General features: G+C 41.6%; 1 protein-coding gene across 4 annotated transcripts in view; it reads left to right on the forward strand.

The window, feature by feature from the left end:
* LOC124113016 (small conductance calcium-activated potassium channel protein 2-like) overlaps positions 1-15,203 on the forward strand; it is a 75,383-nt gene extending 60,180 nt beyond the window's left edge. For all 4 annotated transcript variants that reach the window (XM_046473250.2, XM_048398780.1, XM_046473251.2 and 1 more), the window contains exon 2: positions 9,149-15,203. In XM_046473250.2, the coding sequence (XP_046329206.1) occupies positions 9,149-10,531 (1,383 nt within the window). In that variant the 3' untranslated portion in view covers positions 10,532-15,203. The remainder of the gene's footprint in view (positions 1-9,148) is intronic.
* Positions 15,204-17,687: the final 2,484 nt, after the last annotated feature.

Below are 17,687 nucleotides of genomic sequence, written 5' to 3' on the forward strand. Positions count from 1 at the left end.
CAGCTGTAGCCAGGGTTTTCAATGGAGCGTCCAGCACCATCACGGCTATCTCTCATCATGGCAGGACAAGTTTGGTCCATATCCAGGGCAATCGTACGGCTCAACGATACATCAACGAAATTCTCCTACCACACGTCCTCCCAATTGCAGCCAACGGCAGCGGCGTATTCCAGCAGGATAACGCTCGACCGCATACAGCACGGACCACAAGAGCCTTTCTACACAACAACAACGTTGGTGTTCTCCCCTGACCCTTCAGATCCCCGGATGTGAACCCGATAGAGCACCTGTGGGATGAATTGGATAGACGGCTACGCCGACGTCAACCACAACCCCAGACGTTGCAGCAGTTGGCTTTTGCGTTGGGCAACCAATCCCCAGGATGTGATTCGCATACTCGTCTCTTTCATGGGCAGGAGATGTCAGACCGCTATCTCCACAACAATTTGGCTCAATTCCTTGTACGGGTCCTCGTATAAATGTATTTCCTACCTCACACAAATCTGGCTTTGCGTTTCTTTTTTTGAAGAGTATATAAGACTAAAACGTGACGAAAATTCCTGAACGTTTTTATTACTTGATACATAAAACATGAGTTCAGAGCGTGAAATGGTTGACATTTTGACAACCAATGACAAAAGTCCCCTTTCAATAAGTTCGAAATGCTCCCTGGTCGGGCTACAGAAAGGAGCTTGCCTTAAAAATGATAGTGTAGACTGGTTACATGAAATATTGACAGGAAGCGATTGCGCTACATATAGAAATTAATGTGCAAGTTGCGAAGTACGTTGGGGAACTGTTTGTACATATGTGGCATGAAAATAACCAAAATGAAAACTGCAGCTTATTATGACAAATAAATTGCCACATATTTACTGCAGGCCATAAGGACCCATACAAATTTGAAACTACGGGTCCGATACGATATCTACCTGCCACGGGCCTGTGGGCAGGTGCTTAGTTCGAACACTGGACCCAAGTCATATTTGCTTAGAACACGTAGATAAAGACAGTGCAAGCATATGGAAAGACTCGGCCTTTTTCACTGGTGTCAGTCATTCCCGTGTGTCATGACATGACATGACATGACATGACATGACATGGAAGTGTAAACACAACAGTTGCCAGCCATTTGAACGTATCTGATAGTTTGTATGTCAACACTTTAAAGTTTTCCGTAACTAATTCCACATATCCTGGTCTTTGCTTGTTAGGTCCGACATTGGCCACTGTCACTTGGCCACGGCGGATCCTGTAACGCTAGAACTTATCGTTTTCTTGTAAAAACGTGTGATATTTTCAAGAAAACACAACTCGAGTTTAGGGTTATGACGTGATGTGTTAATTTGAGAAAGAATAATTTCCATCGAAAGAATAATGTAAGACAATATACTAAAAATATCATTGAAACTTTTCGATAGATATACATGAAAGTGTGTTATTCAACTAAAAGACAAATTCTTATCACAAAAGGATTCTCTTTCTTCATCAAATATAATTTTTAACCGAGAGAGCTATGTTCAACTGATTTCCCGTCGGAAACGAAGTGCGATAATCGCACATCTGGCCTATATATGTACCAGGAACATTGTAAATTGGGTATTACACGTTAAAATAATTTGATAGGTATTACCTAGCTGAATCAGCCCCATTGTTCCATTGTTCATTACACAATAACTCAAAACTAGTCAAAACTAACCGTTACGTCAATTAGTCTCGTCATTAAATAATGTGTTAATTGGTAATAGGGTGTTCAACACCGAGGCACACCTGCCACGAAAAAGGCAGGTGAATAAGTCGAAATGTCATTATTGCTTTGATTTGATAGTCGACGGCATAGTGCATCAGTTGGTGAGTAGAATATTGTTCGTATTCAGATAGTACTGGTTGTTGACATCTTTTATGTACATGATTCCGTTTTCCGTTTCTTAATTTAAAACAGCCGTGTTTTATATCAACCCTGCAGCGACTCAATGTCTCTGCAATATCACATTTAGCAATGGCGGTTTATTGTTGCAGTCGCAAGCACTATCAGTGATTATGGTTATCGAATTTCTTCTTTATGCCTGCGTACAATCAAATGCATTATGCATGTTATATCCGTTAAGCTAAATAATGGATCAGGATAAGTTATAATATCTTAAAAGTCGCAAACCATTTTGTGGACCCATATCCAGAGATCATATCGAATAGGACTAGAAGAGCTGTAACATTGCTCCATACACGAGCAAAGTTTTTCCCCCTTACTTACGCAAGCGTTTGGACATTATAAAAGTTGGAATGAAAATGATACGGATGAAAGTTTTAACCTTTTTGCGGTTATCTTTCATGGTATATTTTATCAGCGCACGGGTCACCGTGAATGTAACACGTGTTATGACGCTTGTGTGGTAGTATTATCCAAGTGTTAGGAATAGTTCTTTTTTTCTGCCACCGATTGACAATTTATAGATACAGAGATCGATGAACGAATGCATGTTTCATACCGAGAGGCGGGACAGGTTCATCGAAGCCATAGAAAAGCTTGGCATGTCGCTGATTTATAGATTCTCAGCGGAAAATATCGTTAAATTCGATAAAAATGTATTTGCGTATGAATATAAGCAACGTTATTTCCACAGGCAGTCTACTCAAATCTGTGAGGTGGCATGTGTTTGGTGCATGGTCTTGCTTTGTTCTTGGGTTCGCTACGGTTTAATGTCGGACAAAATCTGAATATGATAAATGTCAAGTGCTGCTCTTAACGGAATAAAATCGATGATTTCCTTTAATTGGTATCGAAAAACGATTCTCAAGCAGTTAATGACTCCGAATCATTCGGAGACAAAGATGACCCGTTAATCTCATTGCCATGCCATGGCTGTTTATAGAATATAACCGATGCTGCGGAAAATCTAAAATTTATTATTCAGAATGAAAAAAATGTTTTTAAAGCTTTAGAACAACCAAAATACGTCGTGATGCCACGAAGGAGCAATGGAACTGTGTGATTGTATTTGGGTTCTTTAACGTTCAAATCTGATGCTTTTTCTTCGAGAAAAGTTAACTCATTGTTCTGTCGTTCATTGTCACCCTTGCTGCCCATACTGTGTCAGGATTTCAACTATGTTTGCTTGTTTGTTTGTTTGTTTGTTTGTTTGTTATTTAACGCCGCACTCAACAATATCTCAGCTGTATGACGGGGGCCGGTAAATAATGGAGTCTGGACCAGATAACTCAATGATTGATATCATGAGCATCGATCTAAGCCATCGGGGTACGATGTCACGCAATCAACCCGATCAGTGACCCTGACCACCCGATCAGCGACCCTGACCACCCGATCTATTTAGTTCCTTTTACGACATGAATAGGTTGCCGTGGGTCAGCTGTGATATAGGCTCTTTCGCGCTCTTTTCGCTAAACTGGACATGGTAACAACTGAGCGTAAACCGAGTCATTCTACCATTCAGCGAGTGAGTGAGTGAGTGAGTGAGTGTTTTAGCAATATTCCAGCAATATCACGGCGGGGGACACCAAAAATGGGCTTAACACATTGTACCCATGTGGGGAATCGAACACATTAACAAAGCTACACCGCCCCTTTATCATTCATTGTATTAATGTTTCCTTAGTCAATGGTCAAATTAATGGCACCGGGTTTTGGTCATTTTTGCTTGAACGTCTGAGTGTATCTCCGGCCAAGTGGTTGACAGTAAGAACAACGATGAGTTGGGAAGAGCTATAGTGTCGCCTGCATTAGTTAGCGCCAAGACATTATATCTGATTTGTCAAAATACATTTTTGTAATATCATGAATGAACGAAATAATTTTTATTTTCCCCGACATGATGATTATTGTGCACAGCGTCGTGTGTGCATTTAATAGCAAGGTCAGTGGCTTATCGGGTAGGAGCGGGATGGGGAACGGGTTGGAGATTTCAGTATACGTCAAGATCTTAAAATATACATGTAGGAGTCAGTTCCAGTGAGTGCGGAGACCGCCTCCGTGGTCTAGTGGTAGAGCGTCCGCCCGGAGAGAGAAAGATCCGGGGTTCGATCCCCGGCCGCGTCATACCAAAAGACGTTAAAATATGGTACTTGTTGTTACCCTGCCTGGCGCTCGGCATTAATGACTGGACTGGTCGGCTCGGAATCATTATACTGTGTCTGAGTGGGGTATTCATGTTTAACTGCGACATGGTATCTCAATGGGCTAGTTCTATATAATCGGCATCAGTCCGGACTAGAAGAAGCAGCCACATATGAATGCACGTCCCTATATAAGTGCAATAATCTTGGACGCGACATTAATCCCGATTTCGTCTCACCTCCAGTGTTAGCTGTTGCCTCTTTATGTCAGATGTAACATGTGTATTGGCCTGTACAGAATAACTACCGTTATAACAACTCTATACTAGTATGTACGTCAACAGGCGTGGGAGTCCTACGTCGGTCTTCTTGTGTACAAATAAACCGGAACAAGTCAAATGCAATAAAATGGCCACAAATCTTAAAACTTGAATCCATACTGTTATTGATGAAACATAACATCTGCACTGAACTGTATAGGTTAATTGCATTAAGGCCTGTTTCAGCTGCTCAATGTTGATGTGTGTGTGTGTGAGAGAGAGTGTGTGATAGAAGTTTAACCAGAGACCATATAAGGAAGAGAATGTATTGATATCAACCTCTTTATTATGAGGACCTGTATTTGACATCCATACATTCTCTACCTTACGTGTTTCGGGGCGGTCGGGTAGCCTAGTGGTTAAAGCGTTCGCTCGTTACGCCAAAGACTCTCGCCACTCACGCTCTCACTCACTCACTCACTCACTCACTCACTCACGCACTCACTCACGCACGCACTCACTTCTTCAGGCACTCACTCCTTCAGGCACTCACGCACGCACTCACTCACGCACGCACGCACTCACTCACTCACTCACTCACGCACGCACTCACTCACTCACTCACAAAGACAAAGGTCAGTCCCGGCGCCAGTGGTTTTATTCTTTGCACAATATTCAGCGGCGTTTTATCGTACATCCTTTTGACTTTTGAAAATATAGGCGATAAAGTGTTTTGATATGGTCCCTGAGACAGTCTTTTGTACAACTACATATTGTGCTCTCTTCGTAATCAAGCCAAAGTGATGTCTTATTTGTTTCTGTGTTTTTTAACTCTGCGAGTCAGGAATGTTTTAATTAAACAGAATCCCAGGAGGGCTACCATGACTGTGGCCAAGAACGCAACGATCGATTTGTTCCCCGAACACTCTCAATACCTGAGCGGGGCATCATTCACATCTCCTACGTTTTCGTTGTCCATTTACAAAGAGAAATGATGCAATTGTAAATCCTCGATAGGGACACGTACATTATATAGTCCGGCCCCGATGAAGCATACATGCACATAGATGTTCATTTCAGTGGTAATGCAGTGTAAACCACATCTGGAAAACCCGATTTCAGAGCTTTCCGTTCGTGTATTTGTGTGGGTCCATGAAGCAGAAATATTAATGATTATACACCCATAGAACAACGCGACAACTATTGTCCATGAACAATCTCGCCAGGATTTAGAATGCAGACAACATTTATCAAATTCCCCAGTCTAATTCCTCAATCACAAGCTATAGAGGTGAAATGCACCTTTGAACCGTACGGGATATACCGACTGGGGTTTCGTGATGTCACGAGATTGCTTGATGTTGTTGTCAAGAATATAGCATCGATGAGGAACGTTAATTTGAACCTGACCATTGAGGCGTGGGACGGGCAAGGAAAACGACCAGAATGAAAAGAGCAAAAACACCCCAATACATTATGTCTTTCGTATTATGGAATTTCCTAGATAAATCTCCATAGTATTGCCAAAACAAAATTAAAATATGCATAGATATTGTTCCAGCTACTGCTGCAAAATCAGATCTATCTTTTTTTAACTTAATAATACTATGAGCCAAACTATATTTTTCGAAAAAACACATTGCAACAATGTAATTTTTTTGATTGGTGAAAAATTTACCGAAAACACTCGTTATGTGCAAAACATAACTATAACACCCGTATCAAATACATCACCAGCGAATAACCATTTCTTGTTTGTTTCATATCAAACACGAGTGTATACTTTCTTTTGCCCGGCAGTATATATTGCTTTGTATTGATACGCGACCTCACAATGTTACAATCAGATCACAAAGTATCGATATTTCGATTGATGGCTAGCAGCCCCAACACATATTCATAAACTGGTACAACTGCATTCACTGTTATCTTTTCAATATCACCCAGGCACTGTCTTCATTACTTACACAAGGTTGCACTTATAATTCAGGGAAAATCCACCTACTGCACCGGTTAGGGTCAAACAGTTTAACCTTTGTCTTGGTCACATTTCAACTGCTGGAATCGATGAAACCGCCTTATTAGCACTATAAGATTTCCATAGGAAGCAGATGAACATCAATATATGTAGGCTAGGTCTGGCTATATCGACCAGACTTAGTTTGCAAATTACATCTGTATTTGAAACTGTACTGAATGTTGCCAATTCAGTGTTTAAGAATATAAAGTCCTAACGAAGGAGCGAGTTCGAATAACTGGCAGTCCAACAAAGCAACTCACAAACGTCGATATTTCACTCAATCATGGCAAGGATCGTTAAAATTGTTGTTAATGAACTTTCGACTGTGAAGTATTGTACTAAAATATTTCTCTGTATATATCCCACATGTCTTCACGTATATCGCTTTGAACAGTGAATTTGATTTCTTGGCAAAAGTGCCCGTAAATATTGGTTGAGACAGCCTCATCTGTTTCATAGTTAGGTCTATGCATAAAGATTCAGTGTGACAAAACACTCACCACAAGATTGTATGACAAGAGGGATGACTTCGACATTCCAATAATCAACAATAGTCTGTTTATGTCGAGCAAAATTCCTGCAGCTCTAGCCCTTGGTGTCCGAAACATTTCAAAACTGCTGAGTTCGCGCATGCTGTTTCTACCAAGATTTCAAAGAGCGCCATATGACTCGTGCTCAGAAGTTGGTTATAACATTCAATGCCAAAGAAAAGCTGTCAAAAAAATCTACGGTAGACGCGTTGAGGATATTTCTAAATTCGACCATCAGTGCTAACTATGATGTCAGATGCAATTCCCTATTTTGACTTGGACCATATGATCCCGTATTTTTTCAGTTGAACAGTTGACTTGCCTTTGCATGTGTTTGTGACGGATGTCATCGATGGGGCAGGATACGCTCACATTTTCGCGAACACCTGGTATCATTAATATCTGATAGTGATTCATAAACATATACTCATGATAAAGTAAGAATCGTACAATCGAGAATATGGAAAAGGAATGTGTCGCTTTTATTAAAGTAAACTGCCGACCAAAAGGAAGTATACATTTGAAATTTGGATTTGACCAAAAGATTTCAAACTTTATCAAAACATTACTGAGCTGAAAACAGTCGCTGAAACACTGCAAACTTAAAGTCCCAAACACCCGTATGATACCCGTATAACATACATCACCATCGAATACAGTTCTAGCCACCAACAAATTTTCTTTAGCCCGGGACTAATGTAATGTATTACTCTGTGTGTTTTTATTTTATTAGAACGTAGTTGAAACGAACATAACGTACTAACGGTTATAACGAAATATTTAAAAGTCATGACGGCTTTAACAGATACTGTCACATAGAATTCACGCGATTAACGAATCTGTACATCGGCGACTTAACGGTTGTTTAGCTCACTTACTTTCAACTGAATTCTAGCGCTACAATATCATATTACTGTTGTTTCTTAGATTGCCAAAAATATTCTGTGACTACTGACTTACATACTGAGAAGTTCCTATGTATTAGGGCCACACACGTCGACAAGTTCTAGCACTGTGAGGAATGAACTACGGATGTAACGAACAACTTTCAGCAGTCCTTTACCGTTCGTTATAACCGTGTTTACTATGTACTGTGTATATTTGTTGATGAAATAATCAGAAGTAGTTTGTAGAATACTAGTACTAACGACTATTAATTCTGCATTGGTCTTCAAATCATACTACTCAAAATGTGATAGAGATACTAGGGATACTGGGGTAGTGTATGCTGAAACAACCGAGTGGAATGTCAGTGTGTACTGATGCTAATCTCAAAGTGAAATGATGGTAAATATGCATTGACAGCATCGTCAAACAATCAGCTACATTCAGAACCCACATGGATTAGAATTGGTCTTCAGCAACCCATGCTTGTCGTAAGAGGCGACTAACGGGATCGGGTGGTCAGGCTCGCTGACTTGGTTGATGCATGTCATCGTATCACAATTGCGTGGATCGATGCTCATGATATCAATCATTGGGTTGTCTGGTCCGGACTCGATTATTTACACTCCGCTGCCATATAGCTGAAATATTGCTGAGTGCGGCGTTAATGAACAAACAAATAAACAAACAACAGTACCTACATGACCTGTTTTTTTCAATACGTGATTAGTGTGTGTTTCAGTCTGCCTCTGTCTATGTCTATATTGCGGAGACAGTTAATTATCTCCGGTTACTTCATTAGCATACTGAACTATTGGACTATGTCGGTAGAGTATGTATGTCGTGTGTATACTAGACGCTAGATGGCGACTGTATGAGTGTGGTCGCAGGAACGAACAGGTGATATACTGTACAGGGTCGCATCTATCAAAAGTGTGAGCGAGCTTGGTTTAACGCGGCTTTGAACAGTATTACAGTTATGTCACGGCGTGTCTGCTTGATGTGGGAGGAAATCCCGAAGTGATGCAGGTATTAGACGTCCAAAACTTTGGCGAAACCCACGAGCACGGGTGCAGACAAATGGAGAAACACACCGGGATTCGAACCCATGATCATAGGTTTCTGGCACTCTGCACACAGAATTGTGGCTGGGTCATCTGTGCTCCCAAACCATTTGAAGTTACCAAAGGGAATGCCATATCTTTTACTTATGTTCCCCGTGAAGATCCGAGTAGAGTGCGGCTTTAAACTACAAACAAGCAAACAAACTTCCACCTATGTTTCTCATCAGTAGCGGATTATGTGGGTGCTGGGGTATGACGTCGCTTCATCCATGCGTCATGCTTTCAAAGGGAAATAACTCTTGTTTCTTTGTGTTGCAGAGGAATATGGCGGGGAGCACACTGATTGAGGACCCGGGGATCCCCCTGGTCGGGCGTCGGAAAGGCAAGTTCGCCAAGTACGTAGACGAGGACAGCATGAGTCAGTCGAGCAATGGCCCCCTGTCCCCAGCTGTGACGAGATTTGACAACATCAGCTACAAGCTCAGTCGAAGGAAAAAACTCCTCAACAGACGCCGTATGATTGTTAACCTTGAGTTCACTCTCGCCATGGTTGGAATCATCTTGATGTTTGTGGAAACCGAGTTGTTCCTGAACAAAGTCTATAGTAAGAGGTCCGTTGCTTCTCTTGTCATTAAGTCTGGCATCTCCATCAGCACGCTCTTCCTTCTTGCTGCGGTCGTTGCTTACCATATCACCGGCATCCAAATCAACCTGACTGACAATGGTCTTGACGACTGGAGGTTGGCTGTGACGTCTTTTACCTACGTGAGGATAGGCTTCGAATTGGCAGTGTGCGCCATCCATCCATTCCCTGGTCGAATCGTCCTGGGCTACTTCGACACAAAGGGCAATGCAACAGAGGTATCTATAGACGCTGTGCTGTCTATATTGATGCTGATGAGGCTGTACCTCGTGGCCAAGCTGTTGGTGGTCCACAGTCGACTGCTTACAGACACGTCTACCCAAAGTCTAGGCGCGCTCAACAAGGTCAAAATCAACACGGTGTTTGTATTCAAAGCTCTCATGTCGGAAAAACCAGGCACAATGTTAATTGCAATTATGTGTATAATATTTGTCGTCAACAGCTGGGCTCTACGCACATGTGAGGGATACTACCACCCCGACCATGAGCACACCAACTTTCGGAATGCCATGTGGGTCATAGCCATCACGTTCCTCACTGTTGGCTATGGAGATATAACCCCAAACAGCGACTGCGGGCGGTTTATTGCAGTTACAACCGGTTTGATGGGCGTTGGCACCACGGCTCTCTTGGTAGCTGTCTTGGCTCAGAAGCTGGAGCAGACGAGAGCTGAGAAATACGTCCACAACTTCGTGTCTCGGATACAGCTGGACAAGAAGAGGAAGCACGCAGCAGCAGACGTCATCAAGAACCTGATGATGTTATGGAGGCTCAAACGAAAGGGAAACGTCTCGGACTACCAACACCGCCGCGCCTACGGAAAGCTTCTCAAAGCCATCCATTCCATGAGGAACGCTAAGAACGAGAGACTGATGATCGGCGAAAATGCTGTGGGTGTAATAGAAATCTCCAAAGGTGTAAATGATGTTTTTGAATTAGTTGACAATGTGGATACGGAGCAGAAGGATGTTAAGACGAGAGTGGAGGCAATGGAGGAGAAACTTGGCCGGATAGACAACAAATTGGACGCTATCCACCAGGCACTAGTTAGAAAGTGATAGCATTTTAACAAATCTTTAAATTTGCCAAGATATGTGTGACTACGGTCTAACGGGCTGGTCGTGCCTTGTATGTCAATCTGTGTGAGCATAGGGCGTGAGTTATTGATATTTTGGATTTTTAGGAAAACGATTTTCATGTAACGAAATCCTAACTTCGTAGTATATGTGGATTTTTATTAATGTTATTACCATACAGTGGTAATAGTGACTTAGGTTTCTGTGTATGAGGATAGCTCCATTGGCATCACTGCAAGATCCCCAGCTCATTTAAACAGTAAAGAGCTCCAGGGATCACTTGATCTATGAAGGACAAAAAAGCAGTAAAGAGCTCTAGGGATCATTTGATCTATGAAGGACATCTAAACAGTACAGGGTTCAAGGATCATTCGATCTATGAAGGACATATAAGCAGTAAAGAGCTCCAGGACATCTAAACAGTACAGGGTTCAAGGATCATTCGATCTATGAAGGACATATAAGCAGTAAAGAGCTCCAGGGATCACTTGATCAATGGACATCTAAACAGTACAGGGTTCAAGGATTATTCGATCTATGAAGGACATATAAGCAGTAAAGAGGTCCAGGGATCACTTGATCTATGAAGGACATCTAAACAGTACAGCGTTCATGAGTATTCGATCTATGAAGGACATATAAGCAGTAAAGAGCTCCAGGGATCACTTGATCTATGAAGGACATCTAAACAATAAAGCTCTCCGAGGAAGGTAAACCAAAACCACTATTTAGGACTGGACAGAAAGACACAGTGTTTCAGTGTTTCCATCGATGGTACTGACACAGATTAGAAAATAAAGAAAACCTAGATTTCATCTTCGAGAGGCCTTTTATACAGGAGCTTGTGTTTGATAACATGATCAAGGAAACATTTGATTGTCTGATGTTTGATTGTTTGATCTTCCGCACTAGTTAGTATGGCAGCTGGGAACGTAGACTAGATACTATCCTGACATCTGCTTCAGAACAGTAACATTACTAGTCTTGTAGCCGGGGCTCATAATTGCTTGCTGTGATATGTAGAGGAACCTAGACCATCTGATTGCACACATATAAAGTAGAGATGCTTTGTCAGTTATGGGGAATCGGTGAAGAGTACTCGTTGTGGAATTATATGGTTCAATATTTCAGGCCACTTACATGCCAAATGTCAGCATTATCAAATATGTATATACCTTACTTTAGTTCTAACTTACAGTGATCTTTGTTCATAGTTGTGTTGGTGTGTCATTTTTTAATCTTCTGTATTTTTACCTTCTTATTTGTTTGTTAGTTCTGACCAAGCACTATGTTTGGTAACGGTATTCATCCAACGTGGAATCATGGATGCATGCACACCAGATGGTATATTAAATTAGAAACAAGCAAGAAAATGTGGTTTGAAAGTGTAGTTGTGGATTTGTATCCAGATGCTTTCTTTATTCACTTAAAATACCTTCATGATTGACACGAACCCTACTGAGGTACTAACATACATGCTGATATAAACGTACATTACTTATGAGTCATGTAGATATCACCATGCATCAATTTAAGCAACGAACTGTTCAATCCACACGCGATGTGGTGATGTGCGAAACACACGCAGAACGAGGCTGTCCGGATATGGCGTGTATCAGAACGAGGCTGTCCGGATATGGCGTGTATCAGAACGAGGCTGTCCGGAAATGGCGTGTACCAGAGGATGCAAGGGAACAGACTGCCTGAATTGAACTGGCCAGTGTTTGGCATGTTGACATCATAGACGTTAGGGAAGGATATCAGTCATTATTTAAATTTTGTCACGACTCGGTCCTTTGCGTGTCCATTCGTTCTCGGAAAGCATCATTTGTTAAATTGTTTTTTATCACCACTCGACCCTTTCCGTTTTCTAGTTGCCTTATACCGGAATGACACGAGTGACCACGAATGACATGATTTTTTTATTTTGTAGATTATATGTTTTCTTTTCACACATAAAAATCAGAAATAGCCGTTAAGGAGGGCAATTTCTTCATTCATGTTTCCTCGTTGTGAAGTATTTCGTAAACATGTTTTATCTTTTTGAAATTCGAAATCCATTAGGTTATGATTTGCGTATGCCTACTGATACCTTACTTGATTTTGTTTAACTGTACATGACTTTACACCAACAGGACATAGAGTCGGGTGTTCTGGGGTAGACCGATAATTCACAATGCATTTATCATAGAATTTAAACAAATCTTCTTAGTCAGTTTTCAGTACTAAATATTTACTCCTTGTTTCACCTGAACCGTTTAGCGAAGATCGGATCTACATTGTGTTGATTTGAAGACTACATGTGCATATCTGTGTCAATATACATACGTGCAAGAAATGATAGCTGTAATGTGATTGGTAGAGTAAAGCCGTAGCTCACACCTTATTAGCTAAAGGTCTCCACTGGGATTGTGGGTTAAGATCTCCTATATTTGGGCTGGCTTGAATTTAGTCCATGTTTGCTGGCTATGGTCACAGATTATATCAGCAAGCATCGTATCTTCCAAACGACCTCAAAATAACCACTGTGATAGTTTATAGATACAATACTGTGTTGTCTGTGAAAATATTGGACTATTCGTTATCCTAAAATTACAATATTTTTTTAATCTTAATCCAACCTTTTTCTTTACCGTTGATTACCTTCTTTCTCAAAATGTCTATTTACTATTGATCATGTTTAAATACACGGTGTCTTTATTACCACATATTGGTTATCAACACAGCTGGCAGTTAAGTTGAGGTCTGTTGATTATGGGAACGGATGGCCCAGTCGTCTTAGGCACCGCAGTTTGCTGTGCAGAGTTGCGTCGTTTGGGGACAAAGAAACCTATGATTGTGGGTTAGAATCCCGTACAACCTGATTATGTTTCTAGGTTTGTCAGCACCATACCCGTGCTCGTAGGTTTCACCAAAGTGGTAAACGTCTGAGACCTGCATCACTTCGGGCTTTCCTCCCACATTAAGCTGACACGCCATGATATAACTGGAATAATGTTAAAAGCGGCATAAGCCACAACTCATCCACTCACTCACTCAGTCACTCACTACAACAAATGGATAATTAATTAAACGCAATACAGTTAACCCTGGTAAAAACGAAGACGGATACAGCGAATACTCGGTTACAACAAAATAGACGCTCTTTTATGAAGAGGGGATTGGCGTGTATTGGGTTATAATAATTAAAATAGTAATTTTTCGCGATGATGGATATATCGAATTCAAGCCCTGTTACGATACATCTTCGTAGTTCATTTCTAAACTGCGGTTTCCAAATCGTCACATCAACCGCATTATCAACTCTATGTAAATAAAGTGTACATATTTAGATAGATGTAATACTAATTCCGCATGTACTTAAGTCGCGTTCCATCATGTAGCGCTTCCTTTGAAAATAATACTGCATATAAGTGTATTCGTCATGAACGTTGATAAATATCATCGACGCAGTATATTGAACTCGGATATCTCAAAGTTAACCCACGGCCCATATTTATTACGTACGTATCAAATCTCTAAGTGACTTTTATCGAAGGTGTGCTTTGGTCGAGATATCGCTAGTCTACAATCACATGTATATTCCTTTACCCTTCCTTACCCTGTTATGTTGTTGTTGTTGTTGTTGTTTATTTCTGTTAATGGTCATGTTATTTCCTTCACGAATATTGTTACCCATAGTCTTATTGCACGCATGTTCACAATACATTTGGCACCATCTTCCCGAGGCACCCTTGCCGAACTAGACAGGAACGATCGTAGCTTCACCAGTGGCTTTTTACGAGTTAAGCCCCTTCTATGCCTCTCCTATGGACCAATCAGATTCAACTTCTCGTATCACTTGCATGTGCTTCAAACAAAATGGCGGCGCCGAGTCAAGACGATCTGATCGATAATCAAGATCTACATTGTGATAAAACGAAGTGTATTAAATCACGTGAGCACCTTGATTAAAAACATGAAAAGATTTAGAAAATATCTGTTGACAACAAGTTGGCGGTGCAAATGCTTTGCAAATCCTGCAATCGACCGAAATCTGCATGACAGTTTACGAACCGGATTTCGATTTCGTTGCGCAATTGGATTTGACTATGCATAGACTCGTTATTCCAGCCAAAATGTAACTCCATAATACCAGCCTAGTTCGGCAAGGGTGGAAACTGGACTTTTAAAGTCGGTTAATATAACTCTCATGCCTCGGGAAGATGACTTGGCACCGAATCTGCTTTGTCGACTGGACACACGCAAATTGTCTGCCCCTGCTAGTGTTATCGACTGCACGGATTATGCAAATCCGCGGGTTCAGTTGTTAGGTAGTGATTTTCCTTTAACTGTTTAGCAGCAGTTACAAATATCTGTAACAGAAAGTTACACCTTATATCTTTATCGCATATGATGTTAGTTAGATTTGATTTTATTTACATGGATCAGATCTAAGGCGAGTTGTATAACCAGTGTCTGTATCATTACTTCGCCTCAACGTCACAATGTTATTTATTCAAATTTCAAATTATTGTTTATTATGTGTGATATACCACAAGGGAATGTATTGTACTTGTATACCGTGGTGCGTGTATCACTATACTGACATTCCAGTGGTGTGTGGAGTATGAGATGTAACATGCAGTGTCAATAAAGTTGTTCATGTTGGTCACATTGTGGTCTTGTTATATTGCTGGAATATTGCTTAAAGTGGCATAAACTATACCCGCACGCTCAAACCTTTGGGATTCAGGGCTAGAATAGGTCCCAGAAACCAATGCTGGGCACCAATCCACAAAGCGATCTCAGCGCTACGACTATCGTAAGCCAATGTTGACGTATGGGAGTTATGGTCACCTTAGCGCTGGTCGTGATATGAAATGGGGTTTAACGTCGCGTTCAAGATTATTGCGCTTACATTGCGACATGTGTGTGTGTATGTGGGTGTGTGCGTGCGTGCGTGCGTGCGTGCGTGCGTGTGTGTGGCTGCTTGTTCTAGTCCGGACTAATGCCGAGTTTATAGTACTAGCCCACCGTGATACCATGTCACAGTTTAACACGAATACCCCACTCAGACACAGTATACTGACTCCGAGCCGACCAGTCCTTGATTTAGCCCTTAATACCGAGCGCCAGACAAGGTAACAACAAGTACCATCGGTTAACGTCTTTCGGTATGACGCGTCCGGGGATCGAACCCAGGACATTCCGCTCTCCGGGAAGACGCCGTACCACTATAGAGGCGGTCTGCTGGTTGTAAGGGGCGAGTTAATGGGTCGGTTGGTCGGAACCTGGCGAATAACGTGTCATCGTACACCCATGGCGTGGAAGATGCTTGTAATATCAATCCCTGTTTGTCTGGTTGATAATTTACAGGCCGACGTCATATAGCTCAAATATTGCTGGGCGCGGCGTTAAATAACCATATCTCTATGTTACATTATTGGAAAACTGACTCTCCTAAAATATTCTTGGGGTTGGATGGACAGGCATGAACTTGAAGACCCCGGACGCTGGTACCCAAACTCTAGTAAATATGATGTAGATATAACGATGAATCAACATAGACAGCCGCACTTGAAGTAGGAAATAACTTTGTCTTTCCCAAACCCGTGCACTAAAACGCAAGGACACCTTGGCCAAAGAGTATATGGAGCTATACAGACTGTACACGTCGATAACGCGGTAGGGAACGCGGAACGAACCGTGGGTGGAGCTCAAGCCTTAACAATCCAAGGGAGGCAACTCTGTATATATAGGGAAAATGGAGTGCCCGTCCATACCACAGCTTCAATTGAAGCAGTGGTGGTAAATGCGTTCGTTCGTCACGCGGAAAGCCCAGGGTTCGATTCCCCACATGGGTACAATGTGTCCCCCGCCGTGATATTGCCGGAATATTGCTAAAAGCAGTGTAAAACCATACTCACTCTTCAATGTATTACTTCAGGGGCATACACTTAAATGTCAAATATGGGATATCAGTCCATGTATGGTCCGCTAAAATGTTGAGTCTGGATCAATGATAATTTTGGACCATGGGACTTACAGATGATTGAATAGGAATTACATGCATGGTCAATTTGATCATAGTGTTTGGTTTTTATCAAATGGTTTAACGTGACAACGGGGAGTTTGTTTTATGAAAAATGTCAAGTACCATACCTGAATATATTTTACGTACGCTTCTGTGACTACTGAAGAAGCGTGAGTGAGTGTGGTTTTACGCCGCTTTTAGCAATAGTCCAGAAACCGTAAAGTGAGGTGAAATGGGGTTTTACGAGGCGTTCAAGATTATTGCACTGTGTATGTGTGTGTGTGTGTGTGTGTGTGTGTGTGTGTGTGTGTGTGTGTGCTTGTACTACGAGCCGACCAATCCTTGTTTTAAGCCCCTTAATGCCAAGCGCCAGGGTAACAACAAATACCTTCTTTTAATGTCATTTGGTATGACGCGTCTGGCGATCGAACCACGGTCCTTCCGCTCCCCGGGCGGACGCTTCCACTAGACCACGAAGGCGGTCTCCAGAAACATGAATGGAAAGAACACCAGAAAAAGGTCTTCACACATTGTACCCATGGGGAGAATCCGGGTCTTCGATGCGACGAGGGAACGCTTTAACCACCGCCCCATTCACACACAGTTTTGTTCAGAGATAGTATTAGCCCAGTGCGTTTTCGTATTGTAAATATCATATATGAAGAATACAAAAAGCATTATACGAGCCTTTGTCCAGCATAACATATATTATATATTCATGATATATTTTTCACGATGCGGACACACATGAGGGTAATAATTACTTTATCATATAATGTCATTGTTAACATAGTCGATGGTTACGTAACTGAAGTAACCGCGTATGAATACAATGCTAGAGTGAACCGCGCCGATTAGAATATAGTGCCATATAATTTGAAGCCATGTTTGCGTGCAGAAACCGCTACACATCTAGTAATACCTATAGTATACTGACATTAGTATATTGAGTAGCCATTGCATCAGTGCATGGAGCTTATTAAAAGTAATGCCTTGGGTACTTCATTTTCATATTTATCGGGTCGTCATACCAAGTTTATCGGATTGGTTTAACGCATCGATAACTCTATCCATTACATTGTCTTTGGAATTCTGCAGTAGCCATACTGTATAGATACGCCA

This window comes from Haliotis rufescens, unplaced genomic scaffold (genome assembly GCF_023055435.1).
Source record: "Haliotis rufescens isolate VD_foot unplaced genomic scaffold, xgHalRufe1.0.p SCAF_19, whole genome shotgun sequence".
Classification (NCBI taxonomy): Eukaryota; Metazoa; Mollusca; class Gastropoda; order Lepetellida; family Haliotidae; genus Haliotis; species Haliotis rufescens.